This window comes from Leptodactylus fuscus, chromosome 1 (assembly GCF_031893055.1).
Source record: "Leptodactylus fuscus isolate aLepFus1 chromosome 1, aLepFus1.hap2, whole genome shotgun sequence".
In the NCBI taxonomy this organism is placed as follows: domain Eukaryota; kingdom Metazoa; phylum Chordata; class Amphibia; order Anura; family Leptodactylidae; genus Leptodactylus; species Leptodactylus fuscus.
Genome location: NC_134265.1, coordinates 155,374,910 through 155,396,532, shown reverse-complemented (window position 1 = coordinate 155,396,532; position 21,623 = coordinate 155,374,910). Strand labels below are relative to the sequence as shown.

General features: G+C 39.4%; 1 protein-coding gene across 1 annotated transcript in view; it reads right to left on the bottom strand.

Annotated features, from left to right (window-relative positions):
- DOCK8 (dedicator of cytokinesis 8) overlaps positions 1–21,623 on the bottom strand; it is a 152,873-nt gene that overhangs the window by 32,503 nt on the left and 98,747 nt on the right. Inside the window, exons 19-34 of the mRNA XM_075278396.1 lie at positions 19,903–19,998; positions 16,660–16,894; positions 15,064–15,228; positions 14,564–14,727; positions 12,447–12,542; positions 11,652–11,747; positions 11,195–11,344; positions 9,845–9,958; positions 8,036–8,191; positions 7,462–7,601; positions 7,136–7,305; positions 6,684–6,823; positions 5,440–5,622; positions 2,938–3,067; positions 2,284–2,374; positions 1,827–1,923 (exon numbers count right to left, since the gene is read on the bottom strand). Coding sequence (XP_075134497.1) covers positions 1,827–1,923; positions 2,284–2,374; positions 2,938–3,067; positions 5,440–5,622; positions 6,684–6,823; positions 7,136–7,305; positions 7,462–7,601; positions 8,036–8,191; positions 9,845–9,958; positions 11,195–11,344; positions 11,652–11,747; positions 12,447–12,542; positions 14,564–14,727; positions 15,064–15,228; positions 16,660–16,894; positions 19,903–19,998 — 2,223 coding nt within the window. The remainder of the gene's footprint in view (positions 1–1,826; positions 1,924–2,283; positions 2,375–2,937; positions 3,068–5,439; positions 5,623–6,683; positions 6,824–7,135; positions 7,306–7,461; positions 7,602–8,035; positions 8,192–9,844; positions 9,959–11,194; positions 11,345–11,651; positions 11,748–12,446; positions 12,543–14,563; positions 14,728–15,063; positions 15,229–16,659; positions 16,895–19,902; positions 19,999–21,623) is intronic.

The window sequence follows — 21,623 nt, the reverse complement described above, 5'->3', positions numbered from 1 at the left end:
ATGAATTGGTCCAAACTGGGGTTTTTAGAGGCTCCCTCCACCATGAATTTGCCCAAACTGGGCTGTTTAGAGGCTCCCTCCACCATGAATTTGCCCAAACTGGGCTGTTTAGAGGCTCCCTCCACCATGAATTGGTCCAAACTGGGGTTTTTAGAGGCTCCCTCCACCATTAATTGGTCCAAACTGGGCTGGTTAGAGGCTCCCTCCACCATGAATTTGCCCAAACTGGGCTGGTTAGAGGCTCCCTCCACCATGAATTGGTCCAAACTGGGTTTTTTAGAGGCTCCCTCCACCATGAATTTGCCCACACTGGGCTGGTTAGAGGCTCCCTCCACCATGAATTGGTCCAAACTGGGGTTTTTAGAGGCTCCCTCCACCATGAATTTGCCCAAACTGGGGTGTTTAGAGGCTCCCTCCACCATGAATTTGCCCAAACTGGGGTGTTTAGAGGCTCCCTCCACCATGAATTTGCCCAAACTCTGCTGGTTAGAGGCTCAATCCACCCTGATTTTCAAAACAAATGTTGGTGCCAACCTCAACTTACAAGGGCCAAATTCACTGCTGGTGACAAGCTCTCCTCACTGCAAGTGCCAAATACACATGTTTCAAGGTGTTTTCCTACTGTCAGAGATGTGGTATTGAGTGTGTAAAGTGTGTAGTTGTTAGGCAGTGATGTTGGGGTAATAGAGGGTCTTTGGTGTGTTAGATGCCCCCAGACATGCTTCCCCTGCTGTCCCAGTGTCATTCCAGAGGTGTTGGCATCATTTCCTGGGTTGTCATAGTGGACTTGGTGACCCTCCAGACACGGATTTGGGTTTCCCCCTTAACGAGTATATGTTCCCCATAGACTATAATGGGGTTCGAAACCCGTTCGAACACACGAACATTGAGCGGCTGTTCGAATCGAATTTCGAACCTCGAACATTTTAGTGTTCGCTCATCTCTATTAAAGACATCATTTTAAGTCCTAGGTCTTAGAGGGGTCATTTAATAGGGAAGCTTTACATACATGACTCAGAATTAACATCATGAAGATGTTAGTAAGGTCATTTTGTAAATGTAAGCTCCCAAACATATGACTGACAGCCAAGTAAACAAGAATATCAGTAACTATTTCATGCAAAAAATAAAAAAAACAATACCCAGAGGAAACTCTGTCATTGTTCAATGGCTGCCATATGGTAGAGGACTTAGCACTTTGTATATGAAATATGCTGCAATAATAAATTATTAAAACAGCATTTAACTCTTCCTTTTACTATTACGTTTTTATTATTATCATTCTTATATCTCCAAATTAGACTTTCTCTCCACAGATATTTCAGATTCACAATGCAGCCCTAAACAGCCCTAGCTGGTTTTTTTCCATGTTAAGGCCGGGACCCCACATTGTGAAAAAGCAGTGGCGTTTTATAGTATCTACAAAGTGGATGGGATTCTGGCTGATCCCATCCACACTCTGCAGAAAAATATACAAAAACTGTTGCATTTTTGTAAATTGCAGCATGTCAATTATACCTACAGAAATGCTGGCATTTTTCATATAGGTATAATAGGGATAGAAAGTGACTTTCTGTGAAAAGCAATGCAGAAAAAAACACAATGCATTTCCACCTCGGTCTTTTGGCTGAGGCTCACTATATGGGGCCTTCGCCTTATAAACAGATCCCAACAATTTCTGATACATTCCTTTTATCATTCCTTTTGTCAAGACTATTGGCACCCCAGAGTGAAATGGTATGATGAAGAAGGGAGTCACGCATTACTTTTCTTGTATTACTATATCTAAAAAAAATCATCAATATGAACAATTATTGCTATCCTACCTGTATTATCGTTTCTAGCACATCCAGAATGATCAAGTTGGCTTCGGTAGCCAGGTTTCCACACATGATGGCTTCTTGCTCCATTTCTGCTTTAGTCCTGTTATAAAAATCCATTGAGTGTGAATATAAGCTGATTCCTGACAATAAGGTTCCTTTAGAGTAGAGCACATTATGTAGGTGATCTGTACAGAAGATGACTCTAGCTGTTAGCGTTCAGGCATATATTTATGTGAAAATATATAGAAGCCATTAATCTGTCGACAAACTGTAAATATATTGTCTATGCAAGAATAGAAAAAAATATATTGTTGTGTAAGAATGTTGAAATACAGGTGACCCTAAATTATAGACCAGCAAAACAGGACATGGCACTGTACATGATATTACAGTTACAACAATTTACACTTATTCCTGGGCCAGGGTAACAATATGATGAAAAAACGTAAAAGGTGCTCACATATTTAACCGTTCATTAGCTTGGCGCCACTGCGTCTGCTCCTTCCTCCACCTCAGGTTTTCATTAAGTCCAGCAAATCTGTCATTCCCAGCTACAGAAGAAGACAATGTCACCTGTAATTTCCAGGTACTAATGACAGCCCATGTTCACAATATATGACTCCTTGGACATGACTTGTTGAAAGACACATTGTAATTATGGAGTGGGAAAACGAACAGAACCTTAGGAGGCTACAAACAACATTATGAGAAGCTGACCAAATACATCACAACTAGAATAATAACACCTAGCTGAATATCTGGGAGAGGACTTGTATTACAGAAAGTCTCAATGGCCTTGTTCAGATCACACAAGGGTGAACACTGCTGCAGCTATTATGACATTGGCCTGATAATATAGGATGTGTTAAATGAAAAAAACATAATCCCTAATAATGATCTTCTGAAAGTGGAAAATATCATTACTGAGAATTAGGGAAAATGACAGATGTCAGGATGTGCGTAAGGTCAGTTTAGTCCGCAATGCCAGATTTTATTACAGCCAACTGACTGGAAAAAATAACTATGATATAGTCACAGAATTGTCCTATGGCTTAACTGAAGTTCTTCACTGGATTTACCAGTACCAAGAAATTTTGCATGTACTACTATGTACCAGTTTTCCAGCGCCTCATCATTTCTCCTCGGGCTCCTTCTCCACGTAACAAAGCTTCTTCCAATCGTGCCTTGACATCTCTGGACTTCTGAAGCACCAAAGTACTCACTTTGTCTGGTGACTGTTTACCCTGAGGGAGTAGCAGGATCACAATTGTAACTATTGTCACATAGTACTAGAAAGAACAGAGGAGGTGCAAAATTCAGGGGTTCTTGCTTAAGATCCAGTCCATAAGGCCATAAGAACATTTCATTATGAAGGAAGGTGGATCTTGTGGTTATCCTGTGTTGTAACTCTCTAGGCTGACATTAGTTGTAATGACTGAAATTACTCCATCTTTAAATAGCATGCGCACCATTCTTCTTTGAGACGTTAATATTGATGGACTATTCTTAGGATTAGCCATCAATGTTTCTGGGCAACAATGTTTCTGTGAACACTACAGCCAATTCATTAGTTAAATAAGTACAGTGGCTGAATGCTGAATGGGATGAGTTGCCGCTCCATGGACACTTACTCATATCCACCCAGCTTTAAAGGGGCTCTTTAAAAAGAACACCTTTAAAGGGGCTTTATCATTGGGAAAAGTCATTTTTAACTAATCACATCCTTGCACAGCCTTTAGAAAGGCTATTCCACACCTACCTTTTGTATGTAAATTGCCCCAGTGGTTTTTGAATAAGTCCATTTTTATTCATATGCTAATTCCAGCCAGCACAGGAAGTTCCCAGCAGCACTGCTCTCTGGTATTCTCTCCTATTTGTGTTTGCAAGTAGGAAGTCATCATCATCATCAGCAGCAGCAGCAGCCTGTGCTGTATACACTCATAGGAAAGAATAGGCAGAGGGTGCACGATGAGACTTCCGGGGTGCACCAAGAGGCTAATTAGCATATGAATAAATGCGGGCTCATTCAAAAAACGACTGAAGCGATTAACATACAAAAGGTAGGTGTGGAATAGACTTTCTAAAGGTTATGCAAGGATGTGCTTAGTTAAAAATGACTTTTCCCAATGATAGAGCCCCTTTAAACACCATAAGCTATATCATAGAAACTGTCACATTATGTAACAGTTTGTGTTCCTGTTCTATAACATGAAAGACTGTAGCATCCAGGCAAGCTCCACACTTTTGTAAAAAATCACATAATAATAGTAGGAAGATAAAATTGTTTTTCCTATTAGTGAAAATTGTATATACCAAATTTATCAAACAATGGCCCGGATTTACTATTAAGGTTAAGACTAGACATTGGTGTAAATATGGCACATTTTGACGCATTTTGTCTAGGCTATAATTTTTCAACTTGCTAGACCTGTAGAAGTGGATACTCAGAAAAGGGGCTGTGTACATTGAAACTGAAAATGCGCCAAACTTGTGTTGTAAAATTCTTGCTCAAAGTAAGTAAAAGGAGGTATGAACTTAAACTGGACAGTCTGAAGAGACACCAGATTTATCATCCAGCATCGGACACTGTGATAAATCTGGTGTCATTTCAGGCTATCGAAGTTTATACTGCCTGTCTAAGTTTATACTATTAGTAAGTCTGGGCTATTGTGTACAAATGTGAATAACAAGGCACAAGTTCTCCCAGTCTGGTCCACTTTATTCCCAAGTTTAGGACAGAATTACTAAATCTCCCACTGTGTCCTAAAACTCTATATGAAGCTATCAAAATAAAGATCAAACAATCCGATACATGTCCATTTTAAGAACGAGGAAGGGCGTACACATATCCATTTTTTAACCAATTTAAAGGGATTCTACCATTAAAACTCTTTTAGAGCACTTGGCTCTGCCAGCGGCCCGATGGCAGAGCCGACTTTGCAAGCGTCGAAGTGTGACCCCCAGCCCGAAGAAGACAAGTGAAGAGGCAGTTGCAGAAGAAGATGGAGGCGGCGCTGGAGAGTTCTCTTGGAGCATTGGTGATGCCCCCAGTGCTGTTTGAGCGCTGACGTCCACCCCCAGTGCTGCGAGAGAACTCATTTGCATACTGACAAAAAACAGGATTTTAACAGAACGGCGGGCAGAGACGACTTCTAAAGGTAGGAGAAGAATAGCCTTGCTTAAGGCTATTCCGACGTGTGAATGAGAAAAAAAAAAGTTTTAATGGAATAATCCCTTTAATGAATAGTTAAAAAATAGAGTATGTTCTATTTTTGGCCGTTTTCATTGATTGATGAATACATCAATTGGTCCACTTTTAACGTCTCTCAAAATGGATTTGCATCCAATTGGCAGCTGTTAAAACTGATGAATGGTCTGATGACTAAAATAATAAACAAACTTCATCCGTTTTTTTTTTTTGACTGTGGATGACAAACTGATGCATAATGTATCTCCATTAAAAATGGAGATACTGATAGAAAATCGATAGAAATTAACTGGCACACTGATAGAAAATATATGTATTCATCTGTTTTTAATGACAATTTTTTTTACTTAAAAAAATAAAAACTTTGTTGTTTACTTCTGTGATACATATAACATGATAAAACATTACCTTGTATTCAAAGCAGGAGACGCACATATAGAGTAAATCAAGTATTTTGTTTAACTGCAGAGTGGGTAGGTAGGCCAGCCACTTTTGGATGACATTCTGTTCTGTGTTTTTCATGATCCACAAGAAGCAGGTGAGTAGATTTCGGGTAGATTCTGGACTCAGAGTGGTGTACATTTTTAGAGGCTGGAAGAAAGAATAAATGTATTATGCCCTTTATTTAATTTTAGTATATTTACTAAACCTTTTCCACCTGTGTACAGGGTGACACTAGACTAGCCAACGATTACCTGCAGAAAGGGAGGTCACAGGTCAATTGCAGATTTCGACTTATTCCAACTGAACTGACCTAGTCTGTATGAGCATGACAACAGGCATATTGACACATAAAACAAAACTTCCTGATCTCTGAATGATCTATGGCTGTGTTCATATTATGTTTCAGCTTTATGCATAGAATATATATTTTAATGTTGCCAGTGAAAGCATGCCCTAGACATCTGCAACTACATACCCATACACTTGTATACATTAAATACTGATGTCTATTGTAAAAAAATATATAATGTACACGTTATTTTGGCACCCAGTTGTTTTGTTGTCTTTCCAACATACAGTAGGTTAAAAACAAGTATTCCGACAAGTATCAGTCAAATGTATTCTGCAAATCCATTTTCTTCCATCCTATCCGTCCAATAAAATTCTAAGAAAGTAGAGTGTAAATGTGATGTAAACAGAGCCAAATGTGTACAGTGGACAACAATAGCCTATGTTGGGGAAAGAAGTATTGGGGAGTTGGCTTTTAACAAAATCCTTTCTTTCAGCAACAGATAAACTGTGGTGACTTATTCCGTTCTATCCATTGAATTAAATATGTAGTGGGTTGATCTGTATGGTCTGGACACAGTAGGCTGTTCATATCTCTGTCTCTTAGGTTGCCTTATCCAGTAGGGAGCCAGCACTGTAAAACGTAATGGGATTCTATAATGCTGGCTCTCATACTGGAGATGGGAATCTAGGAGCAAGAAGACCTATCTCCTATTGTATAGGACTATACTATAAGGACCCTGCAGCATGGACAACCACCAGTCCATGGTCTTATTTAGAAATAGACTTTGCTATACAAGTTACTTGGGGAAGAGTTATTGTGCAAAGGAAGTCACCAATACTGGAATTTGTAATTGGTAGACATATGCAAAATGGAAAAAAAATGGTGACTTGTTGAATCATAGATAAATTAAACTTACAACTGAAGACAGGGTTAGTGGAGAAGTCTTAAGACCAAACTGGTTTCCTGCAACTGCCATTGCGACATTTGGGTTTATCATGCTTGGGGTGTCTGGCTCTTCCTCTGAACTGCGATATTTTCCAGCCTTTGTGTCTAAAACTATAAATCAACAAATGATATAAAGTTAATCTATATACGTTAGAAATAAATAACAGCATTATTATATATGACACCATACACAAGGAGTGCTGAAACAGAGATATATATATGTGTGTGTGTGTGTGTGTGTGTGTGTGTGTGAGTTGTAGATGCTTATATAATCCATACTGTCTGCAGAAATTAATTTTTAATGTAAATGTGAAAATTTGTGAATGTGAACATTTGTGAAACATTTCTGCTAGTATAATATTGATGCGATGTAGGTCTACATTCACACCCTTGAGGTTTTTTTTTTACCTAAAATATATTTACCTGAGAAGTCATGTAGCTGAGGAATAGCATCTAAAATAGTGCTAACCAAAGGCAAATACAGAGCAGCAATTTTGTTTTTGATCTCTATTTTCTGACAGCGTGGATCCAGATCATGTGAACTCAGAAGATTGTGTATAGCATTGATGGCCTTTCTCTGCACCCTACTGATTCTGGGAAAGCAAAATAGATATCAGTTATGACTCTTGATGTGTTATGCAGTCCTGACATTGTTTTGTATACAATATTTAGAACCAATGTCTGACACAAGTGGAGTTTGTCACTGGAATAAGTAGTGATTGTATTCTGTATGTGGATAATGAACAAACCCTTCAGCTTCAGAGTCCAGGGCCGCATCCAGTTCTGTGAAGAGGAGTCCAGTTAGAAAATGTTTTTGACGAAACTCTGGAGAGAGGTCAAACATGCTTGCTATCCTGTGATCCTGGAAGCTGGAGCAGGAACTGGAATTCTGTACATAGAAAATAGATCCAAGTCAGTCAAAATATAGCCTTAGTTCTAGATTCTTAAGTATTTAAAACTATCAAGATACTATGAGGACAATTCTCATAGAAAATTGTGGCCAATCAAAAAACACCACAACTATCTTTCAGACTCTAATATAAATTGTATTGTTCTCTGATAAGGCAGTGGACAAATATTGGGATTGCCATTTTACATTGCTGGGAATGGAGGTGGTGGTGAGGATATATTGGCAATACATCACTGCCGATTCTTCACCACCGATTTCTGTGTAAATTAATTTCTCTGTGAATAACCAGTTTGTGGGATGTGTTGAAGAGTAGAGTTGTGAGACTTAGCAGTATATCCACCTGTGCATTTAAAAAACAGGCATTGGATTTTTTTAAATATGTTCAACGACTTATTTTTTAATTGATTTGATACCTCAGATGAAATTGAAGGACATGGAGAAGCTGGTGTAGATGAGGATGCCACAAAGAAGAGGTTCAGGTTAAGATAATGCTCATGACTGCACAGAATCCTTAGGAATTCTAGTCTCATAGAGATAAGGGTTGGTAGAGAATTCAACTTGCTTGACAACTGAAAAAAAGTCAATAATTTACATAAATATATTTACACTATGCCAAATGTATAACCTATGTGACTTCTACATATCATAGTAAAGCCATATTCACCAAGATATGGTTTTTATATTTTATCTTAAAAAGTGTTGCTTATGGGTCTAGTTTCAGTAGAGTACAGTATGGTTTCACAAAACTACTTTAGGGGGGATTTGTAAATACACTTTCTGGTAAAACTGCATTGAAAAGAATGGAACTCATACATTTTAATAAAGTTGTTATCCTATTTAGAAAAGCCATTTTATATTCCCTTTTAGGCTATATTCACATGGAGTTTTTTGGCAGCGGATTTTGAGGCAAAATCCGCCTCAAAATCCGCTGCCAAAAATGACTCCCTTTGACTTCAATGGGAGTCGCTCACTTCTTTTTTCCGCTAACTAGTACTGGAAAAAAAGAAGCGACATGCCCTATCTTGCAGCGTATTCCATAGCTGAATCAGCCTCGGTGTCTGTGGTGTGAGACACCCTACAGTGTGGGCCCATTCTTTCGGGCCTACACAGGAGTGGGATGCCGCAAAGGAATGCCGATGTTGCATCGGCATTCCGTTGCGGTGAGCGGCACAGAAGGTTTCTGTGACCTTTTCCTCTGTGTGGACATACCCTTAGAGAATTCTGAGTTAACAAAAGGACAACTTAACAGGATTATCATTTCTTGATAATTACTAAGACGCTCTCACTCTGGGGGACCTGTCCTGTTCTGATATCAACCAAGGAGGGGTGTGCGCGATTACAGCCAAGACTGTGCTTACAACTATGACTAGTCACCACTGCAGCAGCAACCTGGTGACATATGCAAAATGACATGAGTTATAATTTAACTATGAGTAAAAAGGTTCTACATGCCTTCTACAAGAAGTACCATTAGCTAAAGGGGTGGCTAGGTACTTTTCTATAGCCTATCCTTAGGTCGATAGGAGCCCAGGTGCAGTATCGGCGCCAGGTCACTTTACAGGGCAATGAGCTACCTGCCTCCAGCTCCATTCTGACTATAGTATGGGTGTCAGAATTGGCTCTGAACAGCTGATCCATGAAGGGCCAGCTATTGCACCCCTCCTACCATCCCAATGATCAGATATCTCTTTGTATAGGCCAATAAAAAAATACTGGCCAACCCCTTTAATAACAAACATCTGCTGACCGGTTCTCTTTAATTCCCCTTGTAGTGGCGCTGCAGGGAATCTGGATTTCCTCTCAGATTGCAGATGTTGTGAATCCCAGCAGGGGAATACTTCCTGAACAGCATATTGTCAAGAAACTCTAACAAGTAGCCCTACTTTTATTAATAGAATTTTTTTTTAGCAAATGTATTTTTAGTATATTATGGAATCTTTCATATACTGTAAAGAGAGCATTTCAATGGTTTGTGTTGCTCTAGATATTAACTTTCATGTAGATGAATCAGTATATACAATTACTAGAAATAATAGCATTTTTATTGGATTAACCAATAGCTCAGAAACAAGGAAGACCAGATTTATGAATCATGATGACATCACTGAATATTTTACATCACATTACAAGTGCAGGCTGTGTACACCCATTATTTTCCAAAATATGTATTTTTCAATGTGTAAGGATCTGTTAGCACCGAATAAAAGGTAATAGCTTTGTACCTGGTTGCAGTAATGTTTGATGAGACTGAATACAAAGCCCCGATCCATCAGGGAAAGTAAATCGTACAAAAAGAATGCCAGGCTTATATTCATTTTTTCTGCATGTTCAGCTTCCTGAAATAATAAGTTAATCAATTACTTTAGGTATTTAGTAGGCTCTTAGTTACATCCAGGAACACTGGGCACTTACGGTACATACTCTCATGAGTGTAGGTAGGGACAGTGTGAAGACATGTAAAGGTGATGTGCCCCCAATACAAGATGTAATAACTAAACTGAATATGTTCTTTAGTGTAACTTTGTAAAATATTTGTTATTAAAAAATGTTTCCTTGATGAAATATCTCAATTATCTCTATGCCCAGTAGAATACAGTACAGATTCTGCTGCATTCTCTATGAAAAACCAGCAATATCATTTAGGCTGGAGATCCTAGCTTCTCAGGAAAGAAAGCCTAACATGGGCAGCAGTATTTATATATGACCAAAAGAACCTTAATAGAATAACATGAATAACTTTTTAAAAACAGGGGTTGCTATCAGAAGCAGACAATTTCTGCAACAGTAATGCATATTCTGCTTATGTATAGTCATTTATATTAATGTTAAACTCTCTTAAGGTTGTACACTGGCTCAAAAACATTGGGGGAAATTAATAAACCCCACTACGCCAGTTTCCTATGCCCCGTTCTGTGTCCCGGTCACCATATTATGTGAATGTGGGCAGAGCAGGGTGGGAAGTGGGGAGAGCCAGTATGGATAGCTTCAGCTTGCTATATTTGTTATACATCTTATCAACTTTCTGAGGCACATGGTTGTGCGACTGATTGATGAAGAGGCTGGAGCCTGGTGTATGGAGCGCCAGTCTTAATAAAGCTGCCTCACTAGGTCTGACACATAAATCAATGATACAAATATTGAACATTAGTCCATAAGAACCAAGCAGATCATGACAAATAGTTCTTTACTTTTTGACAAAATAGGCCGAGTCAATGACAGTAAAGGGGAAATTACAGATTTAATCGTTTGTATCATTGCTATGAAAAACATCCATACTATGCTTCTATAATCTGTACTTTTTTTGTATTAAAGAATTCTCATTGGTTTTTCAATACAACCACGTGATAAAAATCAACAAGACATAGGAAAGACAGGCAAAGGTAGTCGTGGGAGGGGTCCAGGCCCATATCTGCCATGTAATATTTTCCATGGACAGATGTTTTACTTATATATTTAAGTATAATTAAATGTTTTTACTTTAGTTAATATCCCCTATTAAGTAATAAGGAAAATGAAATGCCACTAATTCATGTTTAAGGATAAACTCCCTGTTCTTCTACATCCTTACCTACCTTTACTGGTTTACTAAGAAGTGCTCCTATTTCAGATGTCACCACATTGACAATGGTACTTATGTCATCTTTGAAACGGTTGGAGAAGCGACTTCTTCTGGGTACCTCCTGTCTGTCCACGATGTGAACATACTGAGTCATGCTTTTCACCTGGTACCAAGAACAAGTACAGTGATTCTGAGGGCCTTTCTGTGCAGTCATAACATAATAAATGTATAATAAACACATTTTTATCTGGTATAACAAACACTTATACTTTGACATATAATTGCAAATGACAACAGCTTATTTATATTCCATCTCTTCTCCAGATAAGTATAGTAACTAGAGATGAGTAAACCTCTCAGTATTCGTTTCAGGTTTGGGTCCCAAACAGCATAAAATGGCGTGGTTTTTGTTCCAGCGTTTAGGCTGAAGCAGCGGTCAATGAACTGGAAAGTAATTAAATGGAACTTACCAATAACTCAAAGAAGAACCAGGCATACTTGAAGACATTCTCCCTCACCATGTTGGTACTGACCACCATCTGCAGCGCCAGTTCCTCATGAAAGTGCTAAACAGAGAAAAAAAAATCATACTCAATTAAAAATGTGATGCAAATAAATATTAAATACATGAAAGCACTTAGGAAGGTCTATAGGTATCCCTGGAAATACATTCTATGGCATCTATCTGTAGACTGGACAGTGGTGTTCAGCGACTTGATCATGTTCAGATTTCTTCATATTGTAACAATTATTAGATAGCTAGTGATTAATAAAAGCTCCAGAAAATATTGGACCCATTTTAAATCACATTTGCAACTTGTACTGTTAACGTATAAGAGATGGTTTCATAAATTGTGTCCAACCAATGAAGTAAATGCATCTGAAAACGTAAGAAGTATCTGAAGTAAGGCACTTTATTTAAAGAGCTATATGTTAGAACTACAGAAAAAGCTGTTAGATAAATTCATGGTTCTAATAACCACTGAATGATCAGGGATCAAGCTCTTGTAACTGAAAGTACATCAGCCCCACTATGAAATAACTGAATCACTAGATCATTTAGAAAACCATACATTAAATTATATTACGTGGCTGCAAAATATACACATTAGATTAGAAAAGTATGACTCAAAGTAACATTACTGGCAGGCATACTATCATTACTACACGTCAGTAACACAGAAGATGTAGATTTTATCTATCATGAAGGATGTAATTATCATCATTTTCCAATACGATACTGAGCTATTAGGTGTCTAATATACCTTTTTGCCAGATGGTCTGGTGCTGGCCATGGTGTTCTGTAGGTCATTGCTGGATTCAATAAAGAAAGACATACGATTGCCTCCTCGGACAGAAACCTGAGGCAAAAAACAATATTAGTATTCCTTATACGTATTGTACACAATTTAGAGATGAGCGAACACTATTCGAAACAGCCGTTTCGAATAGCACGCTCCCATAGAAATGAATGGATGTAGCCGACACGAAGGGGGTTAAGCGGCTGGCCGCCGGCAAAGTCCACATCCTATAGTTTTTTTGGAGGCTGTGTTGGTTTCTGTGTATCCTTTTAACACTTCACAGAATATATTTTGTTAATAAAATTTTATTGAAATTTTGAATAGAAAATACAGTGAACAACCCGTAAACAGATGGGCATTAATAGGGTTAAAAATTATAAAATGATACAGTTAAAACAATACTGTATTAAATGTGATAAATCCAACATACAAGTGAAGACATTATGGTTATGCTCATTGCATTACATTCCTATAGTACATAAGGGGAGAAGAGGTCAGGCTAAAGTGGAATGCAATAAGGTTAACGTTAAATATCCTATATAGGGTCAATGAACTCCTGCATGTATCGACCACAAATGCCATTGGTCATAGAATTTCTTGAGAGACCTAATTGCAGAAGCTTTTTCCAGAAAAAGGAATAGTTAACCTGGTTGATCAATTCCACCTGGATGGAAGTGATAGATGGTTTCTAGTGGCGAGAAAGTAGGAGTCTGATTTGGGAGAGGGTGAAAAAAATACACAGAATTTAATCATAACTAGGACATAACTCACTGACAGATTCTTTAGTTGGTCACTATCAGGCTTGGATTGACATACAAGTGAATCCACTAGTGGTGTCCAGAGTCATGAGGGTCACTAGCTTATTCTGGCCCCCCGCGCAGGACACTTGTTCTTCTTTATTAAAATAAACATATGCATCATAACCAGGCTTTGCAATAGTACTGGGAAGATTATTTAAGAAGGTGCCTGGTTTATTTTTATACATTGCAGGTCAGTGATTCTCAACCAGACCAACACAGGGGTGACATGGAAACACTCCCGGAGTACCATGACAATCCAGAGATAAAATGTCCACATGTCCTATTCGACTACCTCAGCATCCTTTAGGATGATGATATAATTGAATAGAATGGAGGAGCAGGAAGCCTTTAGCTTCTTTTTCTAACACTCAGACACCTGCTAGAAATATCTGGTGAAGACCTGATGCACAGAGCTGCAGACAAGAGCAGCAGAGCTTCAGAGAACAATGATGGGTAATTGTTTTTGATGGACCTGGGGGTTACGGCAACAATACAACCCCTGGGTCATGTGATTAGAAGCAGGATTTGGCTCTACCCTCCCCCTTCTTCTCCAATCTCAAAGGTAATTAATATGGCTTTACTATAGTCAGTCATCCCCCATAGCACAGGTAATTAATTATATGTATGAGATCGGGAGAGGATTAGGCAGAGTGACTCAGGTGGCTGAACTTTGCCTCCGATCAAATGAACCAGGAGTCAAGATGTCGCTGGAATCTCTGTTTCCATGAAAAGAATTCTTCAGGACCAGGTAAGTGAATAAATACTCCTCAGATAACCCCTTTAATAGACCTGTCATGAGTGGGGCTGTTTCTGAATAAGAGAGAGAGAGAGTTACAGAGCAGATTCTCTTCTACACACTGTGTGCAGTACATGGCAGCTTATCTCCACCCAGCAGCTCAGAGAGGACTGCAAACTACACTACAGCCTGCAGAGGAAAAAACTATTTTATATATAAAACATTTTGTAAAAGATACATAATGGCCAGCAGTAATGTTATTCCTCATGTACTGTATTATGGAGTATGTTTAAAAGTATATTTAACAGTTAGATATGCTTTACAAGAATTTATTTTCTGACTGTCCTTCTCTTTGTTCAGGTTAAGAGAAGTTATATGCAGTTCCCTAATAAAACTCTGTATCTAATTGCTTTGTGAGTCACCCAAACAAAGAGAGGGCATAGAATGCAGTTGCCTAATATGTGACCATGAAGCTATTTTTATGTAGGCCATGTCTTTAAACTAGTAAACCCACAAATGATGATTTCATGTCATGCCGATCTCACCTTGGACGACATGATACTTTTGACCTCTTCATCTGCACTCTGCATCCCTGCAATATCTGGATTACTGGAGCTCATTGTCCTTGTCTTTGCCAGTTTGGAGCCAACAGCAGCAGCAGCAGAGATGCGGCCAACTGTGTTGTAACGCACATCTGCCAGATTTCCACCTACAGAATTAAAATGCAGTACGGTATTTACAAGTATAAATGGACAGACAGATAGATAGATAGATAGATAGATAGATAGATAGATAGACAGACTTGTATAAGAAATCACTAGAATATTGGAAAACAGAATGATGTCTAATATGGAGATTATAATGATATTACATTTGTAGACATCGTATGTGTATCTAGCACATTAGCACTATCTGGGTTATATCAGAATCTGTCGATAAATTCAATGTGATCATCCAGTCACAGAAGGTTTTAGAAATGTAGAAACAGGAAATAACCTTCAACAGAACAATATGAAAACTGACAGAAGAGGTGAAGAAACATTACCTGCTATATACGTGTCTTTCTGGACATCAGGAAGACGGAATACGTAATATACATATGATGCCAGTAAACAATTTCTTCCATGCTGGTCCTTGCTGAGGTCTTTACTGTTATGAAGGCTACTCACTATGGAAACCACCGATTCAAAGGTAAATTGGGAAAAGGTGGCTGCAAAGAGATGAGAAATGACATATACAGATCAGTACTGCCATCTGCTGGCACAAGGATGAAATACATATTGATTTTCATAAGAGAAATCTGAAATTGGTTGGGGATAGATTTCATTAATATTACAAACCCAACAGAGAGATGTTTTGCTCATGTGGGTGCTCGGGAATGGTGGGGGCTAGAGAAAAAATTCCAACTGTGCTGGAATCACTGGAGCAGGACCCATTAACAGATGAGAAGAACTGCAGTTTATTGGAGGTGGTGAAAGGTCCTCTTTAATGTACATGCTGAACTTTTGGCAACAGGGCAATAACTTATAAAGCCCTCTTGGACGTGGACCCATCTTTAAAATGTGTTACAGAAAGTGCTGAGGATAGCTGCTATTGTCAGTTATAGTTTGGTCGCTGCCGGGTAAGTAGTGGGGCAGAGGCTGGGGGGCACATTTTAGAGACAGGTATTTGTCTCAGAGGTAGAACCTGCATCTATAAGACACTTATGGCATATCCGGTGGATATGTCACAAATGTCTACTGTGGGAGGACCCTTTAGGGATAAATAAAAGTTAGAAGGATCATTTTGAAGCTCGTGATCTGCTTGTTGAATCTTTCTACTATGAGTAATGATTTCAAACTGATCAATGAGATATTTTACATGCATACTAGATTGTATATATTGTACCTATATGCTATAGGGAACAGATGTGAGAGGTAGACGGGGCATTTTCCCAAAAAACAGAGAAAGGAACTTTAATGAATCTGAGATCACATGGTAGCTCTTAATAGTATCCGCAAAAAAAGAAAATCACCGGAGTGTTCCTTTGTAGAGGTGGAATCCTCTCCTCTAGAAGATTCTATATGCTAGTGCATTTTAAGGGAGCCTGTACACGGAGTTTTTACGCTCGCTCATTCTGAACGTAAAACTCGTTCAGGGAGGCTTCACATGGAGTTTACGCTCGCTCATTCTGAACGTAAACTCGTTCAGAGTGAGCAGCGTAAAAAAACCAGATCCCATTGACTTGAATGAGTGCCGGCATACACGCGTATCACATTGAAAGCAATAGGTAAAAAAGCCTCCCATTGATTTCAATGGGGAGTGCGCGTATGCCTGCATCCATTCAAGTCAATGGGATCTATTTTTTACGCCGCTCACTCTGAACGAGTTTTACGTTCAGAATGAGTGAGCGTAAACTCCGTGTGCAGGCTCCCTAACTGTGTGCCATTTGTATGGACTCTCCGTAATACTACATTTTTCCTTGAATTAGCCACAGCAGTTTTTTCCCCACCTTAGTGGTTAATACCCGGCGGCCATAGAGACATGAAATGCAGCAGGGTAACCCCCGTCTTAGAAAGAGGTGTCCAATAATTTTCAGTATTCAAAAAGTTCCACAGGTGTATTTTTTAAGAACTTATTATAAGTTATTAGAACAACTTACCAGTTTGCCCTCCAATCACCATAGGTTGTACAGTAAGATGAAAAAGTTTGTCCAAAACAAGATGGAGGAAAAGCACCAGTGGTTCGAGTCTGGAGGAACTTAACTGAATTATACTCAGTTTAAGCTCATGTTCTAAGGAGTTCTCTGTGATCTTCTGATCCAAGACTCGGATGGGGAAACTCACAGGACCTTCCAGTGCATGGCAGAGGGTAAGGAATTTCTCCAAGTGATTATCCTGAAAATGTGAAAAGAATAATTCTCAGTGTCTAGTAACAAAACATAAGTAACCTCATAATAGCATGGTTCTGCCTATTTAAAAGAAAGGGACAGGCTGGTACCATAGATCCTAAAAAACCTTCAATGCTATGAATAAAGTTCATATAAGTCACAAGCGTGTCAGTCAAATTTTTTGTTATGCTACTGACAGGCTGCTTTCTTTCTATTTTTTGGACTTACTAAAAAATATTTAGAAGCCACTAAACATAATAATAATAATAATAATAATAATAATAATAATAATAATAACTTCTTTGAATTGCTGTTACTATAAGGTTGCATTCACACAGTGGCTCAGGAAAAACTGCATGCAATTTTCATGAAGGTTTTGGTGCCATTTTATAATTTAACTAGTTAAATAAATTTCTTTAACATATTTCACCTGTAAAATTAAAAAACTACATCAAATCAGCAAGGAGAAGAAAACGACCCCATGTGAATGAGTAATAAGAGGCTACATGTACAGTGTCCATATTAGGACATCCTCAGATATCAGAGTCAAACATCAGATTAATGCTAGTTTCAGCTCTGATACCTGACTTCTGATTTGTCTGACACCTGACTCTGACACCTGACTCTGACTAGTGACATCTAATACCTGACTCTGATACCTGACCCTGACACCTGACCCTGATACCTGACCCTGATACCTGACCCTGATACCTGACTTTGACACCTGACTCTGACCCCTGACCCTGATACCTGACTCTGACACCTGACTCTGACACCTGACTCTGACAACTGACACCTGACTCTGATACCTGACTCTGACACCTGACACCTGACTCTGATACCTGACTCTGACACCTGACTTCTGACTCCGTCAGAGATCAGACTCAGGCATCATATACAAGCCAGCACATACACTATGCCTCCCAATGATTGGCCAGGATTACAGAGCCCCCTGCTGACACTCAGGAGTAGAAGATACAGTGTATATAGCAGCTGCAGGCTGAGAATCTCAGATGAGACCTGATACCTGACTTGTGACTCCTTCATAGATCAGACTCAGACATCACATACAAGCCAGCACATACACTATACCTGCTAATGATTGGCCAGGATTACAGAGCCCCCTGCAGGAGTAGAAGATACAGTGTATATAGGAGCTGCAGGCTGAGAAGCTCAGATGAGACTTGATACCTGACTTGTGACTCTTTCAGAGATCAGACTCAGACATCACATACAAGCCAGCACATACAATGGTGGAAACTTATCAAGTGAAATGCTCCAGAATTCTAGTATCATTTTCACCAAATACACCCTGTAACATGTTGGGCACCACATTTATCAAGTGTTTTAAATACTTTTAAAACTTGTGAAAAAAGGGGCGTAGACTCACAGTAAAGGGGCGGGACCTACAACATTGTGCTACAAAAATTCACCAATAAGCTCCAAAGAACCTCAACTAATCTTCCATAGGAGACCCTGCTGCAGATTTTACCAAAAAATCATCAGAGAGAAAAGTCCTGCACAAAGTAGAGGAGGAGTAGAGCTGATTGGATGAGACTCTTGCAGTAATTGTCATTGACAGCATCTCCACCAATCAGAGCTTCTGAGGGAGGTAACTTTACTGTGAGTCTACGCCCCTTTTTTTCACAAGTTTTAAAAGTATTTAAAACACTTGATAAATGTGGTGCCCAACATGTTACAGGGTGTATTTGGTGAAAATGATACTAGAATTCTGGAGCATTTCACTTGATAAGTTTCCACCATTGTATGTGCTGGCTTGTATGTGATGTCTGAGTCTGATCTCTGACGGAGTCAGTAGTCAGGTGTCAGAGTCAGGTGTCAGTTGTCAGAGTCAGGTGTCAGAGTCAGGTATCAAAGTCAGGTGTCAGTTGTCAGAGTCAGGTGTCAGTTGTCAGGTATCAGAGTCAGGTGTCAGTTGTCAGAGTCAGGTATCAGAGTCAGGTGTCATTGTCAGAGTCAGGTGTCAGAGTCAGGTATCAGAGTCAGGTGTCAGGGTCAGGTATCAGGGTCAGGTGTCAGAGTCAGGTGTCAGAGTCAGGTGTAAGAGTCAGGTGTCAGGGTCAGGTATCAGGGTCAGGTATCAGGGTCAGGTGTCAGGGTCAGGTATCAGAGTCAGGTATTAGATGTCACTAGTCAGAGTCAGGTGTCAGAGTCAGGTGTCAGACAAATCAGAAGTCAGGTATCAGAGCTGAAACTAGCATTAATCTGATGTTTGACTCTGATATCTGAGGAGCTGAAACTAGCATTAATCTGATGTTTGACTCTGATATCTGAGGATGTCCTAATATGGACACTGTATACATGTGCGCTTAACAGTAGTGAGCGTGCTAGCTCAATATAGGTTTGCCTATCTGTGTACAAAGAAATTTGATGCGTAATAAGACACTACTGGATGACTGTCATGCGACTCTACATATATTACTGTTGTAGTTGCTCTGTAGTCTATATATTTGAGTACCTTGCAGTTACACTACTATAAGGATGGTCTTATACGACCGTAGTGATTTTGCGGTCCGCAGGTTGCTGATCGGCAACACTAAATTTCACTTCAAATAGTCATTCCGTAGACATCCGTGTCCAGCTGCACGCGCCCATAGAGTTCTATGGGACAGTCTGTGCAGTGCCGTGAACTCACGGCCTTTGCGGACCTGCGGTATTCAGTGCAGACCTCAGTCACGGCATGGCACACCACAGATAAAATATCCGGTGACGTAAGAGGCCGCACTGAATACAATGTGTCCACAAATGGTCCGCAATTGAGAACCCACAATTGCGGACCATTTGTGGACTATACTTACTGTCGTGTAAGACCAGCCTAATACATACAACAAATTGATCATTTTTTAGGCACGGCTAAATAATCAGGCAGAGATATCAATACTTATGTACATCCAAACCTTACTTAGGTTATATGCATGTAATACATCCACAGAACTGCCAATATAAGAGAGATCTATCTAAGCAAACACTGCCCCTTTTACAAAGACGTAATACCTGAGTATGCACCGACGATACGGCCTGCACTTCCACATTAAACACCCCCTTGTGCCCTTCAACCCATTTAATAGGTGTAGGTTGTGCTGGTAATTTCTGTAAAGAATACAAACGCTATGAGCAACACAAAATACATTTACATTGCTATACTTTTTAATACATTTTCACCCATTTGTGGAATTAAAGAATAAGCCTACATTCACACAAATCTTGGAAATGAGTGTGTGACGGATGTCAAACGGCCGTATTACTTTCAATGTCTGTGAATGGGGGCTATTCACATGACTGATATTATCATGGACTGTAATAATATAGGTTATGTACTATTTTTGTCCATTTTCACGGATCACTATACACTGTAATGAATGATGGGTCTATGAAAACTGCTGCTCCTCGGGTGCAAAACGGCTGTGAAAAATTGATGTTTTTCACTTCTATTGTGTGAATATAGGCTAATTCTAGTTAAGAGGTTTTCAGGCAGTTCAGCAGTATGTGTAACAGAAATTAGTTGGAAAAAGAGAAACTTAACAATTTACAAACCTGTGCTCTAATATATCTATTTTTTAGTGATATGATCAAATCTTTCATGGGCCCTGATGATTATTGAGTATATGTGAACAGCACAACTCTTCAGAGCCTATGAACGGTGTGACACTTATCTTGAGCCCGTGTATAATTGCGTGATTACGTTGTGCTTTGAACAATAGGACTGATGCCAGACTTTGCTTAAACGGGCTTTCTTCTCATAAGTCCTATTAGCGTAGGTTTATTTTTCTCTGGACTTTTCTCCTATTAGTGTATATATTGGTTTACCTCTGGACTTTTCTCTGTCAGCTTCAGGACAGTTACTGGTGGTCTAAATGTGACAAATCTGGCATATCGCATGACATATAAGAATAACGGCTACCTGTAACACTAATGTAATATTGCAATGCATATGTGTAGTTGTACAAACAGGTTTTCAGAATTTCTAGTGGTGTTTTTCCCCTTTCAAAAACATACCGTCTATATCAATGCTTCTCAACACTGAGCTTAGCACTGGTGAGGTCTAGCTCAATGGCTGGTGGGCGCAGGGTCTTGCCAGTATCAACTTTAGCACAAAGCAGGGAATGTGAAGCTGAAACTGCACTGATCACGCCAGCCTCGTATTTCCAGTGCAGTCTCTATGGCTAGAAAGGCTGCAGGACCTGTGATGACATCACCAAGAGTACATACATTCCTCACCAGGTAGCAGTTCAGCCGGAGTCTGTAGGGTGTATACTCTACTTTAATCTTAGGCAGGTGCCTCAAAGACTGGTAATGGAGGTAAAGGGTCTTCTTCTATCTCCTCGCTGTGTTGTGGGGAAGTGTGGATGTGAAGAAGTCAAAAAAGTTTGAGAAGCCCTGGTCTGGAGGTTATATGTTGGTCAATAGGGTTTGCCGCCCTGATGTTTTCCTTAAAACTGCATCATGTTCTGGTTAGTGAAGAAGTCACAGGGCAACATGGCCATGTTTGGTCACAACTCAGGTCCCAGCTCAGTATTTGAATTGGAAAACATGGCTGACATCCGGTCCGTATCTCCTGAACCAAAGCCTTTATGACAACCATAAAAATACCTTGGTTGAGAAACATATCATATTTTTATTGGACCACAAAGTATAACAATTGTTTTTTGGAAGTTTGTTGGGGCGCGTGAAAAACACCAATTTCATAAATTTAAGGTTTCACAGCATGGTCTATG